The following is a 22,133-nucleotide window of genomic DNA, read 5'->3' on the forward strand; positions in this document are numbered from 1 at the left end:
TGCCATCCTTTAAGCTACAGAAATACTGCACAACTCTGTGGTTCAGTAAGCACATCATATTTATGTATCAAATTACATCAGATTGCTACCATCATACCGACAGCAGCCTACAATATAAAATTGTTATTACATTTTGTGTTGCAATGTTGAAAATGAATTTATCTTCTTTTTACAACATGGAGCAAAACGTGGAACAATGCGTTGGTTGTGTTCCATAGTATATTGTGCAAATACTTGAACAACTAAAGAAAGTGTGGAGAGAAAAGAGGTCCGCCTGCCCGCCCCCCTCAGTATCTCTTTCAACTGTCAAGTCTCAAACACAAAACATCTGGTTTATGTCTCTGCAGCTGCAGTTGGGAAACTCCAGAGCTCTTTGCTTCCCATAACAATAGTGGACAACAAAGTTATGTAAGAACTGATTATTACCGTTATTAGGGTGGGAGAGGGTTGTTTTTTTGTTATGTTTTTTTAGACACGGATTGAGCAATATAACCCCTAAACTGACTTGATCCCTCTGGGAAATCAGTGAGCAGGTTCTGTATTTCTACTACCAGCTCCAACACAAATCCCACAGTTGGATTCAGCTCTGCCTGCAGCGCACAGCCGACTTGCTCTGAAGACTCTCATTTGGACAAATATATGGTCATTCACAGGAGATACTGAATTGAATGCTGTAATATCTGTCAAGGAGGTCGTCATATAAGGGGTAAGGCTCATATTTTAGTTTTGGCAGAATTTTGTGTGAAGTGAGACCATCTGGAGAAAAAGGGCAAAAGTTCAATTGTGCAAAAATAAAAACTACATTAAATCAGAGCTTAATCCTCCTAAATTATGCTGCACCATAATCCCCAACAGCTGCTGTGCTAGTTTAGCTCTTATTTTAGTTCTTTATTTTGTTCTTTTTATTGTTGAATGCCTTTTTGCATCTAATGGGAAAGCATTTAAATTTGAATTAACCCTGTTTATAGAATGTGCTAAACCTAAAATGTAATTTATGTGCATCAAAAAAGAGATTTAGTGAATTGCCTGAAAAAACATGTAAGTAAATGTTTCAAAGGGAGCACAGCAAATACTGAAAGCTGCACTGATGACGCCTTCCAGTCGCTTGACCCTATTGCTACAGCTCCTCAGCTGCATTTCAACTGGTCTGGCCTGTTTCTGTGACCGGTACTCCTGGAGCTCCTGGTCCGTCTGCTCCAGTACCTGCAACCATGGCACACAGCATAGGACCAGGTGAGACAGTACTTATTTAACACAGATGCACAGGCAGGTTGTTTGTTTCAAAACTGACGTAGCAATATTACATTTTGACAAACTGAAACTGAGATTTTAAAGCAGTTGCGAAATACTGTAATCAAGAACAGTTATATTTGCTTTCAGTTATTGTTGTGTCAAATGCAGATGAGGCCAGCAGCTGCTTTTGTAAAAGCAGTTTTTATGTGGTTTTGGCAGGAATTTTCAATATGATGACTATTACTGGAAGAGTAGCTGCCACCAGCTGTGTGAAAGATATGATAACAGAGCCTGTAATGAGCAGGCCTGTCCAATCAACTGCCTGCTGACAGAGTTTGGGCCCTGGTCTGACTGCTCACCCTGTGCCAAGAAACAGGTAAGCATACTCACACACGTTTCCTCCAATATCTATGTCTGTATTCCACACTACAGAAGAATTATTAGCAGGTTTTGATCTACTGTATTCAGATTGAGGATCAGATCAGATATTCCTCTTATGTCGCTGTCATAGTTCCGGACCCGGTCTGTCCTGAGGCCGTCCCAGTTTGGTGGATCTGACTGCAGTGTGGAACTAACAGAAGAAAGACCCTGTTACCCCTCCACTGAGTGCAAGTTAGCACCCATCGACTGCAGAGGCGACTTCAAGTGTGATAATGGTAATCATAGAAGATACACATGCCATCATATAAATGTGGTGTAATGTTGTTTTTAACCTTACTTTTTTCTCCAGATGATTGAGTGAATCAGAGCCCTTTAAATTCTAATCGCTGTGACAAATCACAGATACACACACGCCTTCAGATACAGACACACAAGGTCTAAAAAGCTTCTTTTTGCTTCAGGGCGCTGCATCAACTCAACCCTGACATGCAACAGACAAAACGACTGTGGAGATAACTCTGACGAGAGAGATTGTGTCAACCCCAAAGTTGTGTGCCCAGCAGAGAAGAGAGTGGCCCCTGGGGCTGACCTGGTGGGAAATGGGTGAGCCAAAGGTCAAAAGGTCACTGTTTAGGTTACAGCTTCACTTTTAATGTTAGTTGGCTCACATTCCTCTCTGCTGTGGTCATAAATTACATTCCTTTTTATCAAGTTTCTCTTCTTAAAACCCCAGGTAATTATGAAATGTATATGTATAAGTTAAGATATTACAACTGCACAATAAACTGTTTTCAAACATCACCGTAACTAGAAACATAAGACTGTAAATACGATAAACTTTTCCTCGATTTGTGTGTGAAGCTTTGATGCACTAGCAGAGGAGCCAAGAGGAGAAGTGCTAGACAACATGTTTATGGGAGGAAGCTGCATCATCAGGAGGCCTTTGAGCACGCTGCTCTACCATCGAGTTCCTCACAACTTTGAAACCTTTGACATTAAGGTAGTATTAATAGTTTAACACTGGACTGTAAAGCAGGAACATATGATATCTTCTAAATCCTCTGGGATGTGACAATAGCCAAATTTGCTATGCATAAATGCTGACAGCTGACAGCAGTACAAAAAGTTTAAATGGCATAGAATAATTAGATCAAAACAGAAGAAAAGAAGAAGATAGGTTTGCAAAGGTCTCTTCTCAGCTTCTTCTTCACCACCACAGAAACATTACCAGAAAAGTAGAGTTTTCTTTGTGCCGTTACAGTTCTTGCTATTATGGACCATGGTTTTCAGATGTGGATGTGGTTGTGGTTCTGAAGGTTGGAGAGTTAGAGGACTTCAGCACCGAGCCCCATCCACTGCACACAGAGTCCATCAATGTGAAGACATCCAGTTCGCCCAGTTCGTCAAGCAGCCAACAAAGTGATAGATTTTGGTTTCCCATCTTTTACTTCAGCAGTAACTTTAGATCCCAGTCCAGCTCTAAAAGTGATGCTTTTGAAGCTTCAAAGAAAAAGGTGAGTGACTCAAACAATAGTAATCACACGCACACACTCACACACACACACACTGCTGGTTACAGCTACAACTACACATCTTTCCCTCCATAGGACTCCAAGTTTTTTCGGGTGCACCAGGTTCTGCCCGTATCTACATTCAAGGTGAAAGAACCGCAGGACCTTGTCCTGTCGCAGCCTTTCCTCCAGTTCCTCCATGCACTTCCTCTTGAGTACAACTATGCCCTCTACAGAGACATCTTCCAGCGCTTTGGCACACACTACTATAGCTCAGGGGCACTGGGAGGCCACTACGACCTGCTGTACCAGTACAGCCGAGAGGAGCTCACCACTTCAGGTACAACAGCACAGCCAGGTGGACAGAAATTCAGGGCTGCTTTCGTAACTCAGAAGTCTGAACTTAGAAAGCATTTAGCATGCTTGAATCGGTTTGTTAAGTTATGCTTATATGAATTAAGCTTATTGGTCATATATTCGGATGATAAACTGTTTCAAACATCTCTGTTTCAGCACTATATTGCTTTCTGCACTGTTCATCTCCAACAGGTGTAACAGAAGAGCACGTCCAAAGCTGTCTGGGCCGAGAGACCACCTGGACCATCATCCTCTACACTGAACATAAGTCAGTAACCCGATGCTCAGACAACAGGATGACTCAGAAATATCAAGGTTAGTTCTTTTCTCTCTCCTCACCCCAACTGGTCGAGGCAGATGATCGTCTGAACTGAGCCCAGTTGTGCTGGAGGTTTCTTCCTATAGGGAGTTTTTCCTCTCCACTGTCACCAAGCGCTTGTTTATAAGGGATTGGCTGGGTTTCTATGTAAAGTGCCATGAGGTATTTGTATTGTGATTTCAATTTCAATTTAATTTAAATTTATTTGTGTAGCACCAAATCAAAATGCAAACATATCAAGGCCCTTTACAAAAAAACAAAACAGAAACCCAATAAATCCCTCATTTGGCGCTATACAAATAAACTGAACCAAATGAGCCTACTTAAAAAAATCTGCCTGCTGTATTCTCAGTTTACTGAATTAGAAAAATACACTGATATTATTATCATTTCTTTTCTTCATATGTTCCACAACATGGCTTTGGTTCAGGCTCATACATTAATGCATCAGAGAAGTCTTTCTCCATGGTGAAAGGAGGTCGAACCAGAGAGGCAGCAGCTCTGGCCTGGGAGAGGCAGGGCCCCTCTCCGGACCGAACATCCTATAAGAACTGGGCCAAGTCTGTTCTTGACAACCCTGCTGTGGTGGACTATAAGGTTGCATTTAAAGCTCCTCATTCAAAAGTCACAGAAATATCTTCAAACCAAACAACAACAGCCACCAAATGTCCACAAAACTCTGATGTTGTGTTCATGTATGTGTGTTTACCCAGTTGCTGCCCATCATAGACCTGGTCCGGGGGATCCCCTGTGCTGTCACAAAGAGGAGGCACTTGAGGAAGGCTCTGCTGCAGTACCTGTATGAGTTTGATCCCTGCAAATGTGCTCCCTGTCCCAACAATGCCAGGCCAGTTCTCTCTGGCACAGAGTGCAAATGTGTTTGCCAGACCGGCACTTTTGGCACCAACTGTGAAAGACGGGCACCCGACTACACTTCAGGTACTGTACACAGGGACAGCTGCAGAACATGTTCTGTGGTGTTTAAGTCAAAAGAACATTGTTGCTGTATGATGAACAAAACAGCAAGAAGTGGTCCTGATTACCTTTTTCTGATTCTCAATTCCCATCTCATTTTTAAAGATATCTTCAATGCTCCTCACTAAAGAAAGACAGAAATCTCCTGGATAATTTAGCAGTACTCTAGGATAGAGTAAGATAGGATGCCCCTTTCATACTGTGGGACATGAAAAACACCATAGCTTGTAAGAGCTGCTTGCAGGGATTCCACAATACAGTACAATCCAGTACATGCTAGTTCTAATCATGTGGTTTGCTGTGTAATTTCCTCAGAGGAGGTGGATGGTTACTGGAGCTGCTGGGGGCCATGGAGTAGCTGTGGACCCTCCATGAAAAGACATCGGACGAGACGGTGCGATAATCCTGCCCCTCTGAGAGGAGGCCAACCCTGCAGTGGTCCTGATAGACAGGAGGAGCCATGTCACATATCCATCTTTGAAAAGTAGGATGATCTGTTTGTTTAAACAGCTTGATACAGTCATGCAAAGTCACATTTTAGACAGTTATTCTAACAGAAACTGTTAGAAACAGTTAAACATCCCACTGCACGATGCTCACATTAAAATGTTGTTTTTCCTCGGCGAAACATTGACAGGTTTTATCTTTATCTTTTTTGTGTAGGTTTAAATTTGTCTGACTAAATATGAATTTACTGTATGTTCGGGTTGATGTTTTGTCCAGACAGGAGACCTGTGACAATGATGATGACTTCACTGTGGGCTGGAGGGAGGAGCTGCCTCCAGGTGTGCAAGGCTGTCTGAGGCCACAGAGGCCTGCCAACAGCTTCCTCAGGGTAAAATTAAAACTCTACAGTAGTTCATTATTCATAGCTCAGAAGAGACTCTCTTTGTGTATGGAAAGTGCTAGAAAAATAAAAATAAAAAGCAAAGATGCAGCTTATGGTTGTGAAATGAGCTAAGAGGTTAAAGTACTTTTTAAAACTACCTTTTCAGTATGTAATTATTTAGATTAACCATCAAATAAAAACATTTGCCAAACCATAACTAATTTTCCTTTTTAGTTTTCAAATAGCTTTAGTTTCTATTTGTGTAACTTATATAGTGCTTTTTGTTCCAGTTCACTGTGTATTTGTGAAATGATGTTCTCTGGTTTATTTTAGGGTGTAAAACTTCAGGCAGCACAGTGGCTTCGGGGTTAGCACTGTTGCCTCACAGTAAAGTTTAAAGTCTGGCAATTACCTTTCTGTGTGGAGTTTGCATGTTCCCCCTGTGCTTGTGTGGGTTTTCTCCAGGTACTCTGGTTTCCTCCCACAGTCCAAAAACATGTATGTCAGGTTGATTGGTGACTCTAAATTGCCCATAGGAGTGAGTGTGAGTGTGTGAGGTTGTTTGTCTCTATGTGGCCCTGAGATGGACTGGTGACCTGTCCAGGGTGGACCCCTGCCTTTCACCCAAAGAGAGCTGGGATAGGCTCCAGCAGATCCCTGTGACACTAAATAGAAACATAATGGATGGATGGAAAAACAGACAGGTTTGCTATTGAGTTGCATTGTGGGAAATATTTTGGAGCACGACCAGTAATATAGAAAAAGTCAGCATTTATGGACCCTGCTGCTTCAACTTTGACCACTTTTTAAAAATGTCTCTTTGGAAAATTCTTCAAATGACTACATGTACAATACTAATAGCTGGACTGTCATTTAAAGTAAACACTACTATCTTTGATTTTAACAAGTCTGAGCAGTGTGATACCTATAGAGCCCAACCCACAGAGCAGCAGCTCTGATCAGACTCCTGTTCATGGTGACACACTTCAGACTTTATATGTCATGACATACTGAAATAAAATTAAGTAAATAAATAAAGATTTAGTATCTCTTGATTAGGGCTTCATGAATAGCAAATAATGATTTTATATCTCAAAATTATTACCAAGTTCAGGACTTTCAATAATGAATTGTTCCCCATAATGTCTGGGTTATGTAATTAGGGCAGTATGAAACCACTGTCATGTGACATCTCAGAGGAAGGGATGTGCAGAAGGGAAAGACAGATGGAAGGTAGAAGTTACAATTGTTTTTTATTCATTTCCTACAGAAAGCAAAGCAGTATTATAACTTTGGTGAGGATGAGGAGTTTGTGTGCTTCACTGGATTTGACCTGGAAGGTTTTCAGTACATCAACTGTCTTCCTGATGGGACTTGGAGTCAACCGAAAGGAAAATGTATCAGTAAGTTTGTCACTGAAGGGATAAGGAAAGTGGATAAGGGAAGGTATAAGGGAAGTGCCAGTGTCTACTGGTAATTTTTCAACCCTGTTCTTGCAATGTTGCATTACTACATTTATCATAAACATTAGTGAGTGTTCCTACCCCTGATCTCATCAATGATTCTGCCATTCTCTGCTTTTAGGGAAGCTGTGCATAGCTCCTGAGATCCCTGATGGGATGACACTATTTCCCAACAAAAACAGCTACCGAGTGGGGGAATCAGTGGGTTTGAACTGTAATGAGATGGGATTGTTGCCGTTGCCCAACAGCATCTTTAAATGCAGCAGCAGACTCACCTGGGAGCCTCCATTACCTGCTGACCTACGCTGTGCCAACGGTACAGTGGAGTACTATTTTAAAGCTCTCCCAGCGACAGAAAATTAACGAAAACATGCACATTGTAAATCACATTTTTTTTGTATGAAAAATATTTTTGTATGAAAAATATTATGCATCAAGGTTTTTCTCATTTCATATTTGTTTTTCGATTTCCCAATAGAGGAACCATTTGTTCCAGATAGTCGTTGTGGTCCAGGAGAGAAACTACAGGGTGCTCAGTGTGTCTGTATCCAACGAGAGAGCTGTCTGTAAGTTATTTTAAAAAATGTGTTGTTTTTATTGTTTTAAATTGTTATGGTCATGCAATTTTGAAAATATTTTCTTGTGTGAAATTCCACTTAAATGAGCTTTTATTAAAAACAAACAAACAAAAAAAAAACATTGCTTTCTTACCTGCAGCCAGCAGGTAAATCACAATGACTGGTATGCACAGAATTTTTCCTTGACAGCTTTAGATTTTGTTTTTACATAATACTTTCAATATAAAATATGTGCTGTTAATGTCATTTTCATTGTTGTAGTAAATGTATTGTTTATGTTATTTTCAAGTGCATTTAATAAGGATTATATCCTTAAGTGATATATTTACACTTTTTAATTACATTATTATTTCTGGCTTGTTATTTTACCTTGTGACAGTCTGTAAAAATCACTGGCCATCCCGCTGAGAATTTTCTGCTGCTGCCTCTGCTTGACCTGTGTATGTCTGTGTGTGCAGCTCACAGCCAGCAAACCTCTGTGTCCTGAACGTAGACATCGGCGCCACTGTATCAATGTCACTTTGCTCCTTCCATGCTGGTCGTTGCCATGGTGATCCACTCTTCTTTGTCAGCGACGGTACCTGTGACGCCATAGATTTGTCTAAACTGGAGTGGGCCAAATTCAGGGCCAAGATGTCTGCTAAGAGCTCTGTTCAGGAGCGCTGTGATCTTGACACCTGTTATGAATGGGAGACCTGCAGTGGTAAGTTTGTCTGACAGGAAACCATTTTTCCATTCAGTTTGCTGTGTGACATGTTTTACAATTTGCTGCAAAGTATAAAATGTATTTATTGATTTTAAAATCTAGAGTTTATTTATTTAGTTATTTTTGCAGTTGTTTCATTCTGGGTTATGGTAACATTGTACTGTACATTTTAACTGTCTATAACAGAATTTTCCACATTTTTGTAACTTATATACAGTACTGTGCGAAAGTTTTAGGTACTAAAAATACACAGGGCATGCTTTCAATGTAAATTTCATAAATAGTATTAATTTACTTCATACAAAGTGCAGTAAAGGGAACCAAACCTAAATCTAATCAGTATTTGTAGCTCTCCCCTTTGCCCTTAAACCAGCAGCAGTTCTTCTTTTCTTGGTTCTTCTTGCCTCTGAAAATGGTTCTTCATGAACTCTAGTCGGTTCTTTATGATCTTGTTGTCCTGTACAATGAACCTGGGATCAGTCAAACACCTAATGGTGTTGTGTGATAAGAATCTAAGCCATCTAAATTGGCCAAAACTTCTGCACAGTACTGTACATATGAATATATATTACATATTTAAATATAGGACAGCATGATTTTGTGGCTGTAATATTACATGAAGCATAATTTTAAACATCTCTCCTTATTTCAGTGACACATTTTGATTCAGGTACTTGAAACTAAGGTACTTGACAGATGGGTCAGTTCAAAAGAGATGTGCTCAGACTACACACATTTAAAATAGATCTTAACCATGCTTTCTATATTTTGTAATAGATAAGAAGACCACTCCCAAATCAGGCCACATTAAGCCACAGTTAGCAACAAAATAGTTTACATAGTTTGTGACGAAATATTCACAAATTTCAGTCAGTTTCAGAGAGTCCAGTTCTCTAGCCATCACTAGGATTTGGAATCCTTTTTTTTTGGGCGGCATTTTCACTTGTGTTACACTAGGAGTTGTAGTTTAGCATGAACATGAGCATTTTTACTTTTTTGTGGTACAGTATTATCTTCAGTTGAGTCAAGAGTGGCAAGAGTGTATTTGAACAATAGTAACTACTACTACTACAGTAAATTAACACATATAAGTTGCAGGTCAAGCCAGAGCTATAAGGAAACTTAGAGGCTTCAGAATCAGTCCACAAATATTGGAGAGAGTCTATGTCAGTTTGATTGAAAGTGTTCTGGTTATTAATACCACTATCTGGTTTGGGTTTTTGACTGTGGTAAACAAGAAAAAACTGAACAGAAATATTGAAACAGCTGGGAAGATTACTTGTCGAGACCAAAAGCAAATGGACTTACTTTATCATACTACTATGTGCAGGTGACAGTGAATATCCTTTGTTTCCAGAATTTAATTTGAGGCCCTCAGGTCGACATTTTAGAATGCTTCTAGCAATGAGGAAAGTTTATAAAGGATCATTTGTACCAAATGCAGTGAGTTTATTTAATAAGAAGATGTAAAAATCTACATATTTTGATATGTATTTAACTGATTTTTACTCATGTACATAATTTGTTTTAATCCCTGAATATTGTGATGATGTATGTGATGGTGAACCAAAGACAAATTTCCACTTATGTGGACGATAAAGTTAAAGTTATAAAAAAAAAAGTGTGACTTATAGTTCAGAAAAAAGTAATTGTATTTTACTCATTGGTCACTCTAGCGGAGGATTATATAAAACAATGCATCATGGGTGATTACTTGATTCAATCTAAAAAAAGTGGTGCAACTTCATATTAGAATTTATTTCAAATGACTCTCCTAATGTTAAGTCTTATCTCTCCTCAGCATTTAAGAAGTGTGAGTGCAGAGCTGCTCGAGACTGCGCCAGAGCGGACAAGCACACGTTCTGTTTGAAGCTGACCAGAACTCAGAGGTCTCGCAGTATGGACCTGTGTTCTATGGCCGCCCTCAAATGTGCTCACTATGAGTTTGAGATTCTCAGTGAAGCTGCCTGTGAGTCAAAATGATCCAGCTAAGTCTTCTCTAAGCCATTGCATCGAGCAGTGGTGCATTTAAAGTAATGTTATACCACTGCTGGAAAAACTGAAAATAAATAGTTAAAACATATAATTGACATTACTTATCAACTATACAACATGGTTTCTGCTCCACTAAGAGCTAGAACTATAAATTTTGGGAGTGATGCGCAGGGTTTGGGGGTTTTGAACTGATCCCACCTGACATTGAGTGACAGGTGGGGTACACCCTAGACAGATCACCAGTCTATCACAATGCTAGGACACTGGATAGATGTACCAGATCTTACCATTTAAGCAACTGTTTGACATAAAACAACGCTAAGATAAGATGAAAGAAGTCACAGTGCCAAGTGTGTTGGATTTCCAGAATTTTGTAGCTGGTGAACTTTACCTAATTTGCCTGGTAATAAAATCTGAACTTTTAACTCTGTGTCAGCTCAGATTGGCTCCAGCCCACCATGGCCCTGAATTAGACTCAGCATTATGGAGAATGGATGGATGGATCTAATCTGACCCTAGTTTGTAGGCAACAGTAATTTGTTAACTCTAAGCAGCAGCACAGAGTAGAATATTTACACTCACTAGATGTGCTTCAAATACTAAAAATATAACGTTGTAACATTTTATTACATATAGAGATAATTACTGCAGATATTACTCACTCTGTAAGGATCTTTTTTCATTTACTTTGTTGACCACACAGATTATTCTTTACATTGTGAAATTATATTGTGAACAAGTGATACAAATAACGCAAACTAAACTGAAGGCAAAGAGTGATATACCAAAGAAAAATGTTATTTACAATCACTCAAATAAACACTAGATATGAGATAAAACATAGTTTGGTAAATGCAGCTCAGTTCAACATGTTTGTCAATTACATAGAGCTTACTAAAATACTAAAATGAACTGAAATTCTGCAGAGTGGATGTGTTGATTTATGAAATTGTCAGGTTCCAAAATCTGATGTGAGACCAAGCAGAAAAATAACTCCTTAAAATATAAAATATGAATGAATATGAATATAAAATATAAAATTGTAACAAAGACCAGAGCGTAAAAACGTATTATAAAAAGTGTTTTAGTAAATTTCTGTAATGAAACATCCATAACATTCAGGTTTAGAAGATTTGACAGACAGAACTTAATGTTTACTTTACATGCAAAAGTCTTTGATCATCAGTCCTCCATGACAACTATTAAAAAAACTGGATGGCAGAAAAACTTATTTATAACATTCAAATGTTTGTTTCTATTTACAGTAAGATCTATTTACTATTTGTTTCTATTGGCACTGAGAAAAGCGCAACACAGCAGCCATCTTTATTGTGGACAAGCCTCAATACTGATCACATTGACCTGCTCGCCAGCGCACCTTCTGGCCCCCACCTCACATTCAGTCATCGTCATGGCAATGTTGCCTGGACCAGTGTTAACGCACAGCGGGGCCGAGTCTTCAGGGCATGCTGATGCTTTCTCGCAAACACACTTTCTTGCTGATTCTAGAAGTGAAAACAAAAATGTTATATGGGTTTTACTGATGCAGACACAAACACACATTGAAGAACTGAGGAATGATGGTTAGAACTATAAAAATGAAAACAAGCTGTAATGAACCCAAACTACTGAGTTTTAAATCCAGCAGACCCACCCTGGCAGACTGTTCCTGGTTTGCATCCCTCACAAGATGTGAATGTCTCCTCCGGCCAGGTACAGTCGCTGTCACTGACCAGCGTGAAGGTCCGTCCTACACACTGTAGTGCCCCAAGTTGACAAACACCAAGTAAACGGGTTTGGCTTGTGCTGAGTCTGGCACACAACTGCAGAGAAGTCCTACACACAGGAAATAGGAAAATTAAGTATTTAAATTACATTTGCATTTTTCCACCTTAGTCTGCAGATTCATTTTGGGTAAGCAGCAGGAATAATTCCCCAAAATCATACTTACGGGCACTGAAATGGCATTTTACACACACACTCAGTTTTCCCTGCGTTCTCCCATGGCTTACACTTCAGGCTAGATGTAGGAGCGTGAACTGTGGGCGCTGAAAAGAAAGTATAGAAAGTGAGACTAGTGTGTTTATTCTCCACAGAAGAACAACTTTAAAGTTGTTCTAATCAAAATTTCTATTACAACAATCCATCACAAGACTACATGTAAGTGAAAGGGGTCAGTGTTGGTGACATCCACAAACCTTTATTGCAACTTCACTTTATTCTCACTACTCTCACAGTTGTTTTCTAATGGTGAAATTCTAAAAGCTGACAGGACACTACCTGCCCAGGACCAAAGGGTATACAGATAAAGTTAGCAAATAGCTGTTTAACACTGTGGAACATTTTGTAGCTACCTGTTCCTCTATTATCCACCTTCTTCAGTGGTGAAGTGCCTGCCCTTTTAAAGATATGAGACATTAAAGGCGCACTGTGTAATAGAATTTTAAAAATGTCCTGTGTCCCATCCCTGTTGAATTCTCATGTTATGACATTAGATGCTACATTGACTAATTGTAGTGTCTGGCCTGCCCGCTTGGTCCCACAGAAGAACAGCTCGCAGGCCTCCACTCCCACCCCGCGTGTCCCCAGCCTGACAAACCGAAGTAACCTCTGGCTCCCTGCTAGTATCATTGTTGAAAAACTCCTGGCTGATAAAAATAAGATTTAGATGTCGCTACTTTCAGCTAGACTGGTGAGTTCAGCCTGATACAAACTCCACAAGAAGCGAGAAATTTGTTCTCTCTCCCAGTGTTGGGGTTTGGGAGGTCTCGCAGCTTGTTCTCGACACATCGTCTGGGCAGAACTTTTTTCTCAGGTGGTGTCCGACAACTATTGTGTGATTGGTCAGAATTTTAAAGTGGACGTGGTTAATGCGGAAAGCGGAAATGTCTTCTCGCTTTTTCTGCTGGCCGTTGCCATAGCAATGAAAAGTTTTGAGGAACAGCTGTCAGGGGCGGTGAGGAAGTATGAAAATCTTTATAACACATCTTGTAAGGCATATGAAGACACACAACTGACAAATAATTTGTGGATAGAGGATACGTTGTGTACGGAGGAGCGCGTCTGTAGTAAAACATGGCGATATCCGATATCTTATCCGCTGTATTATAGTTTCTGTCAGATTCCCACAATGCTTAGCGCGCGTGACGTAGGTGCATTGGGCGGAACCTCGCAGGACTTCGGGAGTTGAGTTTTTCGTGGAGTATGAAATGTCCTGAGAAAACGAACAGATTCACGTGAATTATGTATCAGGCTTAACTGTTAATAATGTGTCCGTAGCAAACTATTTAGGATAAAAGCTAATGGCAAACATTTGAAGTAGTCTACTAGTTCAGTGGGTGTTGAAACAATGGACGAAGCCATTGTGCTGCTGTTGATGGAGGAATGGTGTGGGGAGGGGTGGTATTGTAAATGCGTGTTGAGATGCTACCACCTAGTTAACGATGTTCCGCAAGCACATTTGTTACACAGTGGGCCTTTAACAGCATTTATTTTTCAGCAAAACAAAAGTACCTGCTTTACAATGAGCAGCTGCAGGAGAAGGAGACCATTGCAAACTGGGAGTGCATATAATCTCTGACACCTCACCCTCCAGTGCGGACCCTGCAGGACAGGACAGGGACACTCTGTCCCCAATCTGATAGGCTGCTGTATTGGGCGCAGCAATAACGTCACTGCTGAGTGGAGGAATCCCACATGTGGAGCCTGGGACAGAAAGAGGTTTAGTAGTAGGTTTTACACATTCCTAACTTTGACTGTAAAAGTGAATGGAAGAAATTTTATATATGCACTTAAACTGTAACTGAATCCACATTGTCATAAATGTTCAAAAAAACAGTGACAGTTGTAATGACTGGTTCAACATGTGAGCAGCTTTATTTTGTCTGGTGCTGTTGTATGGCACATGACTGATTGGTGCTGATACATACACATGCTGTTCTGTAAGTTGTGTACAACTTATAATGTTTGTAATAAAACTTGTTAAAGGGTTGTTAATTCATCTTGAACCAAAAGATCAGAATTTTTGTCAAAATAATAAGTGCTTTAGAATGGCCACATGGTGGTGCTATTGGACTGAATACCATTTGATTTGCGATCCATCCATCCAGGTATACCTGTTTATTGCTATTTACGGTCATAGGGATGTGCTAGAGCTTATCTCAGCTCAATTCGGGCAAAAGCCAAGGCTAAACCCGGTCACCAGTCCATCACAGAGCCATACAAAGACAAACAACCACACACACACTCACACTCACACTCACTGCTATGGACAATTTAGAGTCACTAGTCAACCTGACATACATGTTTTTGGACTGTGGGAGGAAACCAGAGTACCTGGAGAAAACCCACACAAGCACAGGGAGAACATGCAAACTCCACACAGAAAGGCCCCTGCTCGGTTTCAAACCAGGAACATTCTTGCTGTGAAGTAACAATGCTAACCACTAAGCCACTGTACTGTTATGCATTTTTGATTCAATTTAATTTACTGATTTCTGTTATAATACGTTTTGAGATGTTCTGCTCATAAACCAACTATCAGACAGAAGAACTTTGTGTTAATAAAGTGAGAACATACTTTTACAAACCCTTACTCCTTTTGTCCACTCCTGGTTTTCTGTGCACTCAGCCACAGTACTTCCAGTGAGGTAATGCCCGTCTATGCAGGAGTACTCCACTCTGTTTCCAACCAGGTAAAAATCTCTGGGATTCTGAGGGAAATATACAGCTGCTCAAAAACATGCGCTTAGTCATGTAACCTACAGTGTCATACAGCAGCAGTGGTAATGAAAATAACAGCTACTTTGACTTACCTGAATAAATCCATTTCTGAGTGTTGGAGGTGGGCCACACATCTTTGGTGGAGTCACAGAAAGGCTGAAGCACTGTGGCTCCATTGTCCTGCACACAAAAGTTTTACAGTAAGAAAACTAAAACACTGTCTCAATATGTTGTTATTCTTTATCCTTCTACCTTCTAACAACCACGTTTTCCTGTCTGCTTGTGTGTCCTTACTGTAAGTGCTGGATGTCTGGTTCCTCACAAGACTTCTGCTCCACCTGTGGTCCAGTACAGTAGTGGCCACCTCTGCTGGGGGCAGGGTTATTGCAACTGCGAGTCCTTAATCTTTGACCTCCGGAGCAGGATTGCCAGGCAGACCAGCAGCTCCAGCTGCCATGGATCATGCCTGAGAGACAAACCAAAAGTTCTGTCTTTTGTTCTGTCCTGTTTGTGCAGGATTTTGTCATGCTGACTACTATAGGTGCTAGATTAACTTCTAATTTTGGCCCCTTTAAACCTTTTTTACAACTATAGGTGGGAAGAATTAACTATAAACTTGGATTAAATGTCAGTTCACCTTCTGATATGCTATTAACTCTATGGGATTATTTTCAAGTCTTTCCTTAAATGTTTAATTGATGTTGTTGCTTTTCTTTCTCCCATTGCAGGTCCTCAACAGCAGATCAACTCATCCGCATGATTAATTTGGTACATGTTTTATGTCAGATGCACTTCCTGACGCAAACCGCTGGCCTTCCAAAGTGGTCTCCCATCCACATAGTGACCAGGCACTATCCTGCTTATTTTCCCAGATCAGATGGGATTAGGCACTCGCAGTAATAACGTTTAAATGATGAAGCAGCTAATTTTGAATTAATCTTCTGGACTATAAATCGCACAGGAATATTAATTGCTTTGAGCAAACACTGCCTTTTTGAACAGAAAAAACATATAGTTGCTTCGGTTCATAAGTCACATTTCTAATTATATTAATTATAGTATAAATTAGCCTGTGAAGAACATAGTCCAGGCATAACAACAAGCAGCAGTGCATTATAAAATTATAAAATCTGTGTGGAGTAACGTTAAACAGCAGGGAGGTGAAGCGGTGTGTCCTCCTCCTCTCTCTGGTTGTCTGAAAGCCGACACTCACTCCAAACTTAGTTTCAGCTGTAGACTTTATTACCTGCACTCTGAAGTCTGCAGTATAGCTCTTTCTTTTGGGCTGTATTTTCATTAGGAGTTAGAGTTTAGCCTGAACTTTTTTTTTTTTTTGGCGGTATTTATATTCAGTTGTGCCTCGACAAAATGACTGCAAAGTAACATATACTGTTCTAGTCAGAACCTTTCAGTACCATTCAGTACCTTTGCTATACAGGTTACATGACAAGCCAGAGAACTAAAAAACTGTGTGACTTATAGTCCAGAAAATACGGTAATTTAGTTTTGTCATTTTAACTCCAATTTAACTAAACCAGGATTAATCCAAGATCTCCTCTCAGCTTTTTGATTGTGTACCTGGTTGCTCTCCAATCACAGCTCCATTCTCACAGGCTGGTCCTGAGGTTCCCGGCCGGCAGACGCAGTGACACTCAGAGCCCGTAAGCAGCGGCTGGCCATTTTTCTGGCAGGGTCGGCAGTGGCAAGGATGCTCCTCCGCCATGTACTCCTCTATGGCTCTTTTTAGGTGGAGCTTCTTCAAACCAGCGCACTGCACCTCCTTCACCAGCTCATACAGAGGACGCAGCTGGAAAACAGATTTCAGTTTATTAATGACTTAAACTGTCAATTGAATAACATTAAATTATAGGTATAACTTTTGGATCAATCAGTTAGATTCAACCAGCCGTGCTGAATGTCATACCTTCTGGTCTATGACTTCAGGGAAGTCTTTGACAGATGAGGCCCAATTATCATAGATCTCTCCATTAGCTTCTGGGTTTTCCAGATCCAGGACAGACAGAGCACCAATGAAGGCTGGATCTCCCCCATAAATGTTGACCTTAATGGGCATCTTATTTACATTGTGACCTGCAGACAAATGGCAACAAAGACAGTTTTATGCTCAGGCTACACTGGGCAACTGCCAGGTTTAATTTTGTTGATTTAAGTTCAAAACCAAAACCAAGCTTGACAAATCGTACTGAGTATAATACATTTTATTGGGCCTCCAGGGTGCACTGTGTGGTTTGAATGTCAAACCATGTAGCATTTCACTCACCATAGCTGGACGATAAAGATTTCATTACTTTTTCACAGGTGACTGTAACTTTCTTCCTGAACCAGCGACGTTTCACCTTTTTCCAGCACCTCTGGTACTCTATATCTGTTGTACCTTTACACAAGCAAGACATATTCACAGTTCAAAATACCACAATTATCAGATGACAGGCACCACATTTTGCTACACTCAGATACTGTATTTCAGGATTGTATAACCATCATGCTGACACAATTATATATTTTAAATCCTTTATTAAAGTCTTGTTTAATATTTGTGTATTTTATTCAGTTGTATGTCTATTATTATACAATAATATAAGAATAATTGGGTGGCAAATAATCAAAATGAATAAGGATAAAATAATTACAATGCAACTATAACTGGCTTAATTTAATTAATTCACATAGCATATGAACCAGAAAGCGAATTAAAAAATGGTCCATATAGCTAATAATCAAAAAATCATAATATTCTCAAAAATTGCCACTTCAGTTTTTATGTGCTGATTCAAGATTACTGGGGATGTTAAGGAACTTCATTTATTTAATCTCAACCATATTTAAAAAAATCAAAAAATCTTACTGGTTGAAGCAAGTGACTGACGGTCCAGCTCCAACAAGGCTTGGTATTGGCCCCCAAATGAGCCCTCTGAGAGGTAATGTGTGCCAAAGGTCAGCAGGAGCTGGCGGTAGGCAGAGTAGTCGTATGTGACTGGCAGAGAGGATAAGGCCCTCCAGAAGCTCTCAGAGAGAGTCAGGTACTGGGGTGCAGAGTTTTGGAACTGGGCCAGTGCCACTTTATTCTTCAGGATTAGAATTCTGTAGGCCTGGGTGATGGGTATGAAAAGATGGGGATGTCATTTGCTAGAAGCTGGTGAATAGAAACCTTTAAAACAACTGCTGGAAGAGCCTAAAGACAGCAAGTTATTCTGAAAGATTGTCCAGTGCTCAAGAGGTCTCAGTATAATAATAACATAAAATGATGTAGCTCAGATTATATCATTACCTTACTGTCAGTTAGCTCTTTGTGGAAGGTGCGACGGTCGTGTCCCAATAAAGCATTGGACTGGATGTGCTGCATATAGGACCAGGAGCTCTCATAGGATTCATCACTCTCGTCATTGTCTACTTTTACCTGCAGCACAGACAAAGTTTAACATTTGGTTTAATTCGATCAGCTGCTGTGAGAATCATGCTGTTAAAATTGTTTCTATAAGTTCCTAAAACATTTGTTGCAGAAAAGTCTTTGACTGTTAACATGACCACCAAACACAGATTTCTTGTTCAGCTCACCTCGAAGTTGTATCTTAGGATGTTCTGTGGCAGTCTATAATAGACTTTGTGGTCACCACTGAACACCTTCTTGCATTGCCCTCCAAAACTCAGAGTGTTGATCACGCCTGCTTTCAGTTTCCCTGTTAACGCATCATACCTGCAAAACATGATACAAAAAAAAATCACTTATCTAAAAGCTGAAACAGGAAAATATCTATCATCAGTCTAAATATTCTAGTTAGGGTAAAGACTACTGTTTCCTGGTATTGGAGTTGTAAACTACTCACCCTCTGCCTGTAAAGTCAGAGTTAGGAGGAGTTTGGTTAAGGTCACATGAGTAGTGGCTGCTGTCTGGGTCACAGCTTCTCTCATCCAGACCATCCTCACAGTCTTGGTCTCCATTACACACCAGAGAGTGGCTGATACACTGACCTGCATGTGAGTAAAAATTAAATAGTATCTATTATATAATTTCAGGATCAGCTCCAGCCCCTGACAACCCTCTGCAGAAGCAGTATAGTTATTTGGATCAATGGAATATTGAATATTTGAATAATGGTGATAACTGAGATATAGAGTGGTACTTTTGTTGTTAGTTGATTAAAATAGACATTTACAATACAGTATATGTCAAAGCATACCAGATGTGCAACGAAACCTATTTCCGCAGCCTGTTTCCAGGGGACATCTTTTCTGTGGGACACATGACTGCATTTGCATGGCTTCTCCTGCACATGGCACACCTCCAAACTGGGCATACACCTCTACATGTCGAGTCCGTACCTGAGAAGAATGTAACCAATGTAACCAGGCCTTTAAAGTACGCAGTGTAATACACAATCTCTTTAAAGAATTTATGCAACTCAGTTAAAATTCTGAGGCATGAAAAATATACCACAAACAGGGCTATTATATAAATAAAATTTGGTACCTTTCTACTGCTGCAGCCGTCACACTCAGACCACTCTCCATAAGGCCCCCATCTGCAGTTTACAGGCTGTTGAGAGCTGAGAAGAATGGACACAGGTCAAGAGAAGAAACTCATATGTAGCTTATTTCTTCTTACAGTTTACAGTAATTAAAACTACAGTATAAAAATCAAGAAAAGCCTAACCACATTTTTTTTAAATGGCACTAGTCCTATAGCTGAGGGTTATGGATCATTCGATGAAGAGAGGTTTTCCACACCATCAAGTTGTAGCACTGTAATGGGGTATGAGGGTAGTCATGTGTGTGCACCTACCAAACTGGAGATATAAGGATTGACAGCACCAAAGAAGACAGAGCTGCAGCCCAATTCAACTGTGAACAAAATCAGATATACTCAATCTCAATCATGTTGACAACAATAAACAAAACATATATCATAAATATATCACAATAGCCTGTTCTAAAATTTAAAAAAAAGCTTCAACTATTGTCATTATAGCTTAAAAGAAAATGCTTTTAAACTTATCACTTTGCATTAAGTATTCACCATGAATAAAGGTCCCAGTTTCCCCAAGAAGATAAGACAATAGTGTCCATTTTTTGATTAAATTGTTACACAGTAGTTGTGTTGTGGAGTTTAAAATACCTTCATGATGTTTCTCCTCAGAGGTTTGGCTTTCTCTCCTGGTCCAACACTGCAACACTGAGTCATATAATCAGCAGGCTGAGATTACTCAACAAAACCCAGAGTTCAGGAATTCCTTCGCTGTAGAAACTCTTATCCATCAAATATGAACAACCAGATTTATACAGCCACTGTTCACGCAGTGAGTCACAAACAGAGACCCAACTGGGCTTCCTTCTACTTGTTTATTTAAAAAAAACACATTATTTCCAGTAAAAATCTTGATAATTCTGTTTGCTTTGAGTGATGAAAACTAAAAGAGGACGCATGAAGACCAAGCTGCCAGAACAGTTTTGATTGAGTGTGACAGCAGTTGCATCACATTTGTTTATTCTGGATAAGGTCGTCCGCCTGATTTGAACAAAGTTCAAAATGTTGTTTGTAATATTTAGTTTATTGCTGTCTAAAAACACATTGTATTTTCAGTTGCAATAAGCAAGCATACTGTATAAATCTATGTCTTGATTTTTATTTGCTTATATGGCATTTATTAAAAGGATTGCTTTGTGTTCATAATGACACATATAATTTATATTTGTACACATATAATGGAGGATGGAAGGAGACCAACTTAGAGCTAAATGTTTGCTACAACAGCATGTTAAGCAGAACAACTGTATATGGTGATGATGTATATGCCCTGCAGTGGTTAAAGATTCATTGCTGCTTCTTTAATCAGAATACTTTACCATAATCCCTCACCTTAGCTATATTAACAATATAACTGACACATAATAAAGCCAGCACTTATAACATATTTTATGTTACTGTAAATGTATGATGATTGTACAATATGTGCACATCACACAACAATTCTTCTTTGTGGCATCTTATTCCACATTGTTCTTATTTGTCAATGTTACTGCCAACTTACACTGTCCTCATACAGGTGGACATGTAACTGAAAGCATTTAACAAGTTTGTCAAATCAATTTAATAATGATAATGTGTCAGAGTTGTATTCACAACTTATTTCTACAACAATTTGTCCTGTGTTATGTGTGTGTGTGCATGTGTGCACTATGCAGAGCGTGTGGAGGGAGTGTGGGTGGGGCTTATATTCTGTGGGGTGAGGCAAGAACAAGTTGTTGGTGACATGTGAGTGGGTACAACGCACATGTACCAGTCACTGAAATGTGACTCCAGAAGCTGGAAAATGCTGCTGGAAAACATGGGGGTAGCAGTTCCACTACATGTAGATACTAGCACTGACACATACAGTAAATATTTCAATAGCTCAGTTATGGATGGACAAGTTTTATTTTATTTTAGTTTATTTTTACTGTAGGAAAGCCATATCAGACCTGAACTATACATGAAAGACAATATATTTTGTGTTTTAGAGCAGTGGTTCCAAACCCTGGTCCCCAAGGACCCTGCGTGTTTTCCAGCTATGCCTGCTGTACTCACAGCTGATTACCTGGGTCAGGTGTGTACAACCATTCAGAAGCAGGAAGTGCAGGGATAGTTGGAAAACGAGCAGGGCAGGGGTCCTCGAGGACCAGGGTTGGGGACCACTGCTTTAGAGATACAACATGTAAAATGTAATATTTAGCAGCGTCTTGTGGTGAGATTGCAAAATGCAACTTCCTGGATACCCCTCACACTCCACTCCACTTACCTTTAAAACAAAACGTCTATATCCAGTGTTTGGATTGTCCATTCTGGGCTGCTGTAGAAACATGGAGGTGCAACATGGCTGCCTCTGTGAAACGAGACCCACTCCCTATGTAGATTTAAAAGACTCATTGTAGGTTTAAGAAAATGCAACAGTTGGTATTTTCTGTTGATTACACACTAATGATAACATATTTCTGAATAGTATTTGCCCTTTCTGCTAATAGATCCCTTTAAACATTAAACATGAATCTTTATAACATGTCTGGGATGC

General features: G+C 39.8%; 2 protein-coding genes across 2 annotated transcripts; one reads left to right on the plus strand and one right to left on the minus strand.

The window, feature by feature from the left end:
* The first annotated feature begins 362 nt into the window (after positions 1-362).
* c6.2 (complement component 6, duplicate 2) lies at positions 363-11,272 on the plus strand. Its single transcript, XM_026298367.2, has 18 exons — positions 363-706; positions 1,058-1,233; positions 1,453-1,609; positions 1,745-1,889; positions 2,076-2,217; positions 2,476-2,614; positions 2,931-3,128; positions 3,222-3,465; positions 3,675-3,797; positions 4,232-4,398; positions 4,515-4,740; positions 5,092-5,260; positions 5,500-5,611; positions 6,876-7,008; positions 7,190-7,384; positions 7,547-7,634; positions 8,105-8,349; positions 10,154-11,272. Exons 2-18 carry the CDS (start codon positions 1,088-1,090, stop codon positions 10,333-10,335), a joined length of 2,811 nt encoding a protein of 936 aa, XP_026154152.1. The 5' UTR covers positions 363-706; positions 1,058-1,087; the 3' UTR covers positions 10,336-11,272.
* A 145-nt stretch (positions 11,273-11,417) lies between these two features.
* LOC113125086 (complement component C7-like) lies at positions 11,418-20,368 on the minus strand. Its single transcript, XM_026298368.2, has 18 exons — positions 20,204-20,368; positions 19,871-19,929; positions 19,559-19,634; positions 19,269-19,410; positions 18,915-19,059; positions 18,646-18,784; positions 18,359-18,487; positions 17,936-18,179; positions 17,351-17,464; positions 16,994-17,160; positions 16,648-16,876; positions 15,364-15,535; positions 15,162-15,249; positions 14,927-15,059; positions 13,861-14,052; positions 12,299-12,395; positions 12,002-12,183; positions 11,418-11,852 (listed from the first exon to the last, which is right to left on the minus strand). Exons 1-18 carry the CDS (start codon positions 20,267-20,269, stop codon positions 11,674-11,676), a joined length of 2,553 nt encoding a protein of 850 aa, XP_026154153.1. The 5' UTR covers positions 20,270-20,368; the 3' UTR covers positions 11,418-11,673.
* Positions 20,369-22,133: the final 1,765 nt, after the last annotated feature.

This window comes from Mastacembelus armatus, chromosome 12 (assembly GCF_900324485.2).
Source record: "Mastacembelus armatus chromosome 12, fMasArm1.2, whole genome shotgun sequence".
NCBI classification, from domain to species: domain Eukaryota; kingdom Metazoa; phylum Chordata; class Actinopteri; order Synbranchiformes; family Mastacembelidae; genus Mastacembelus; species Mastacembelus armatus.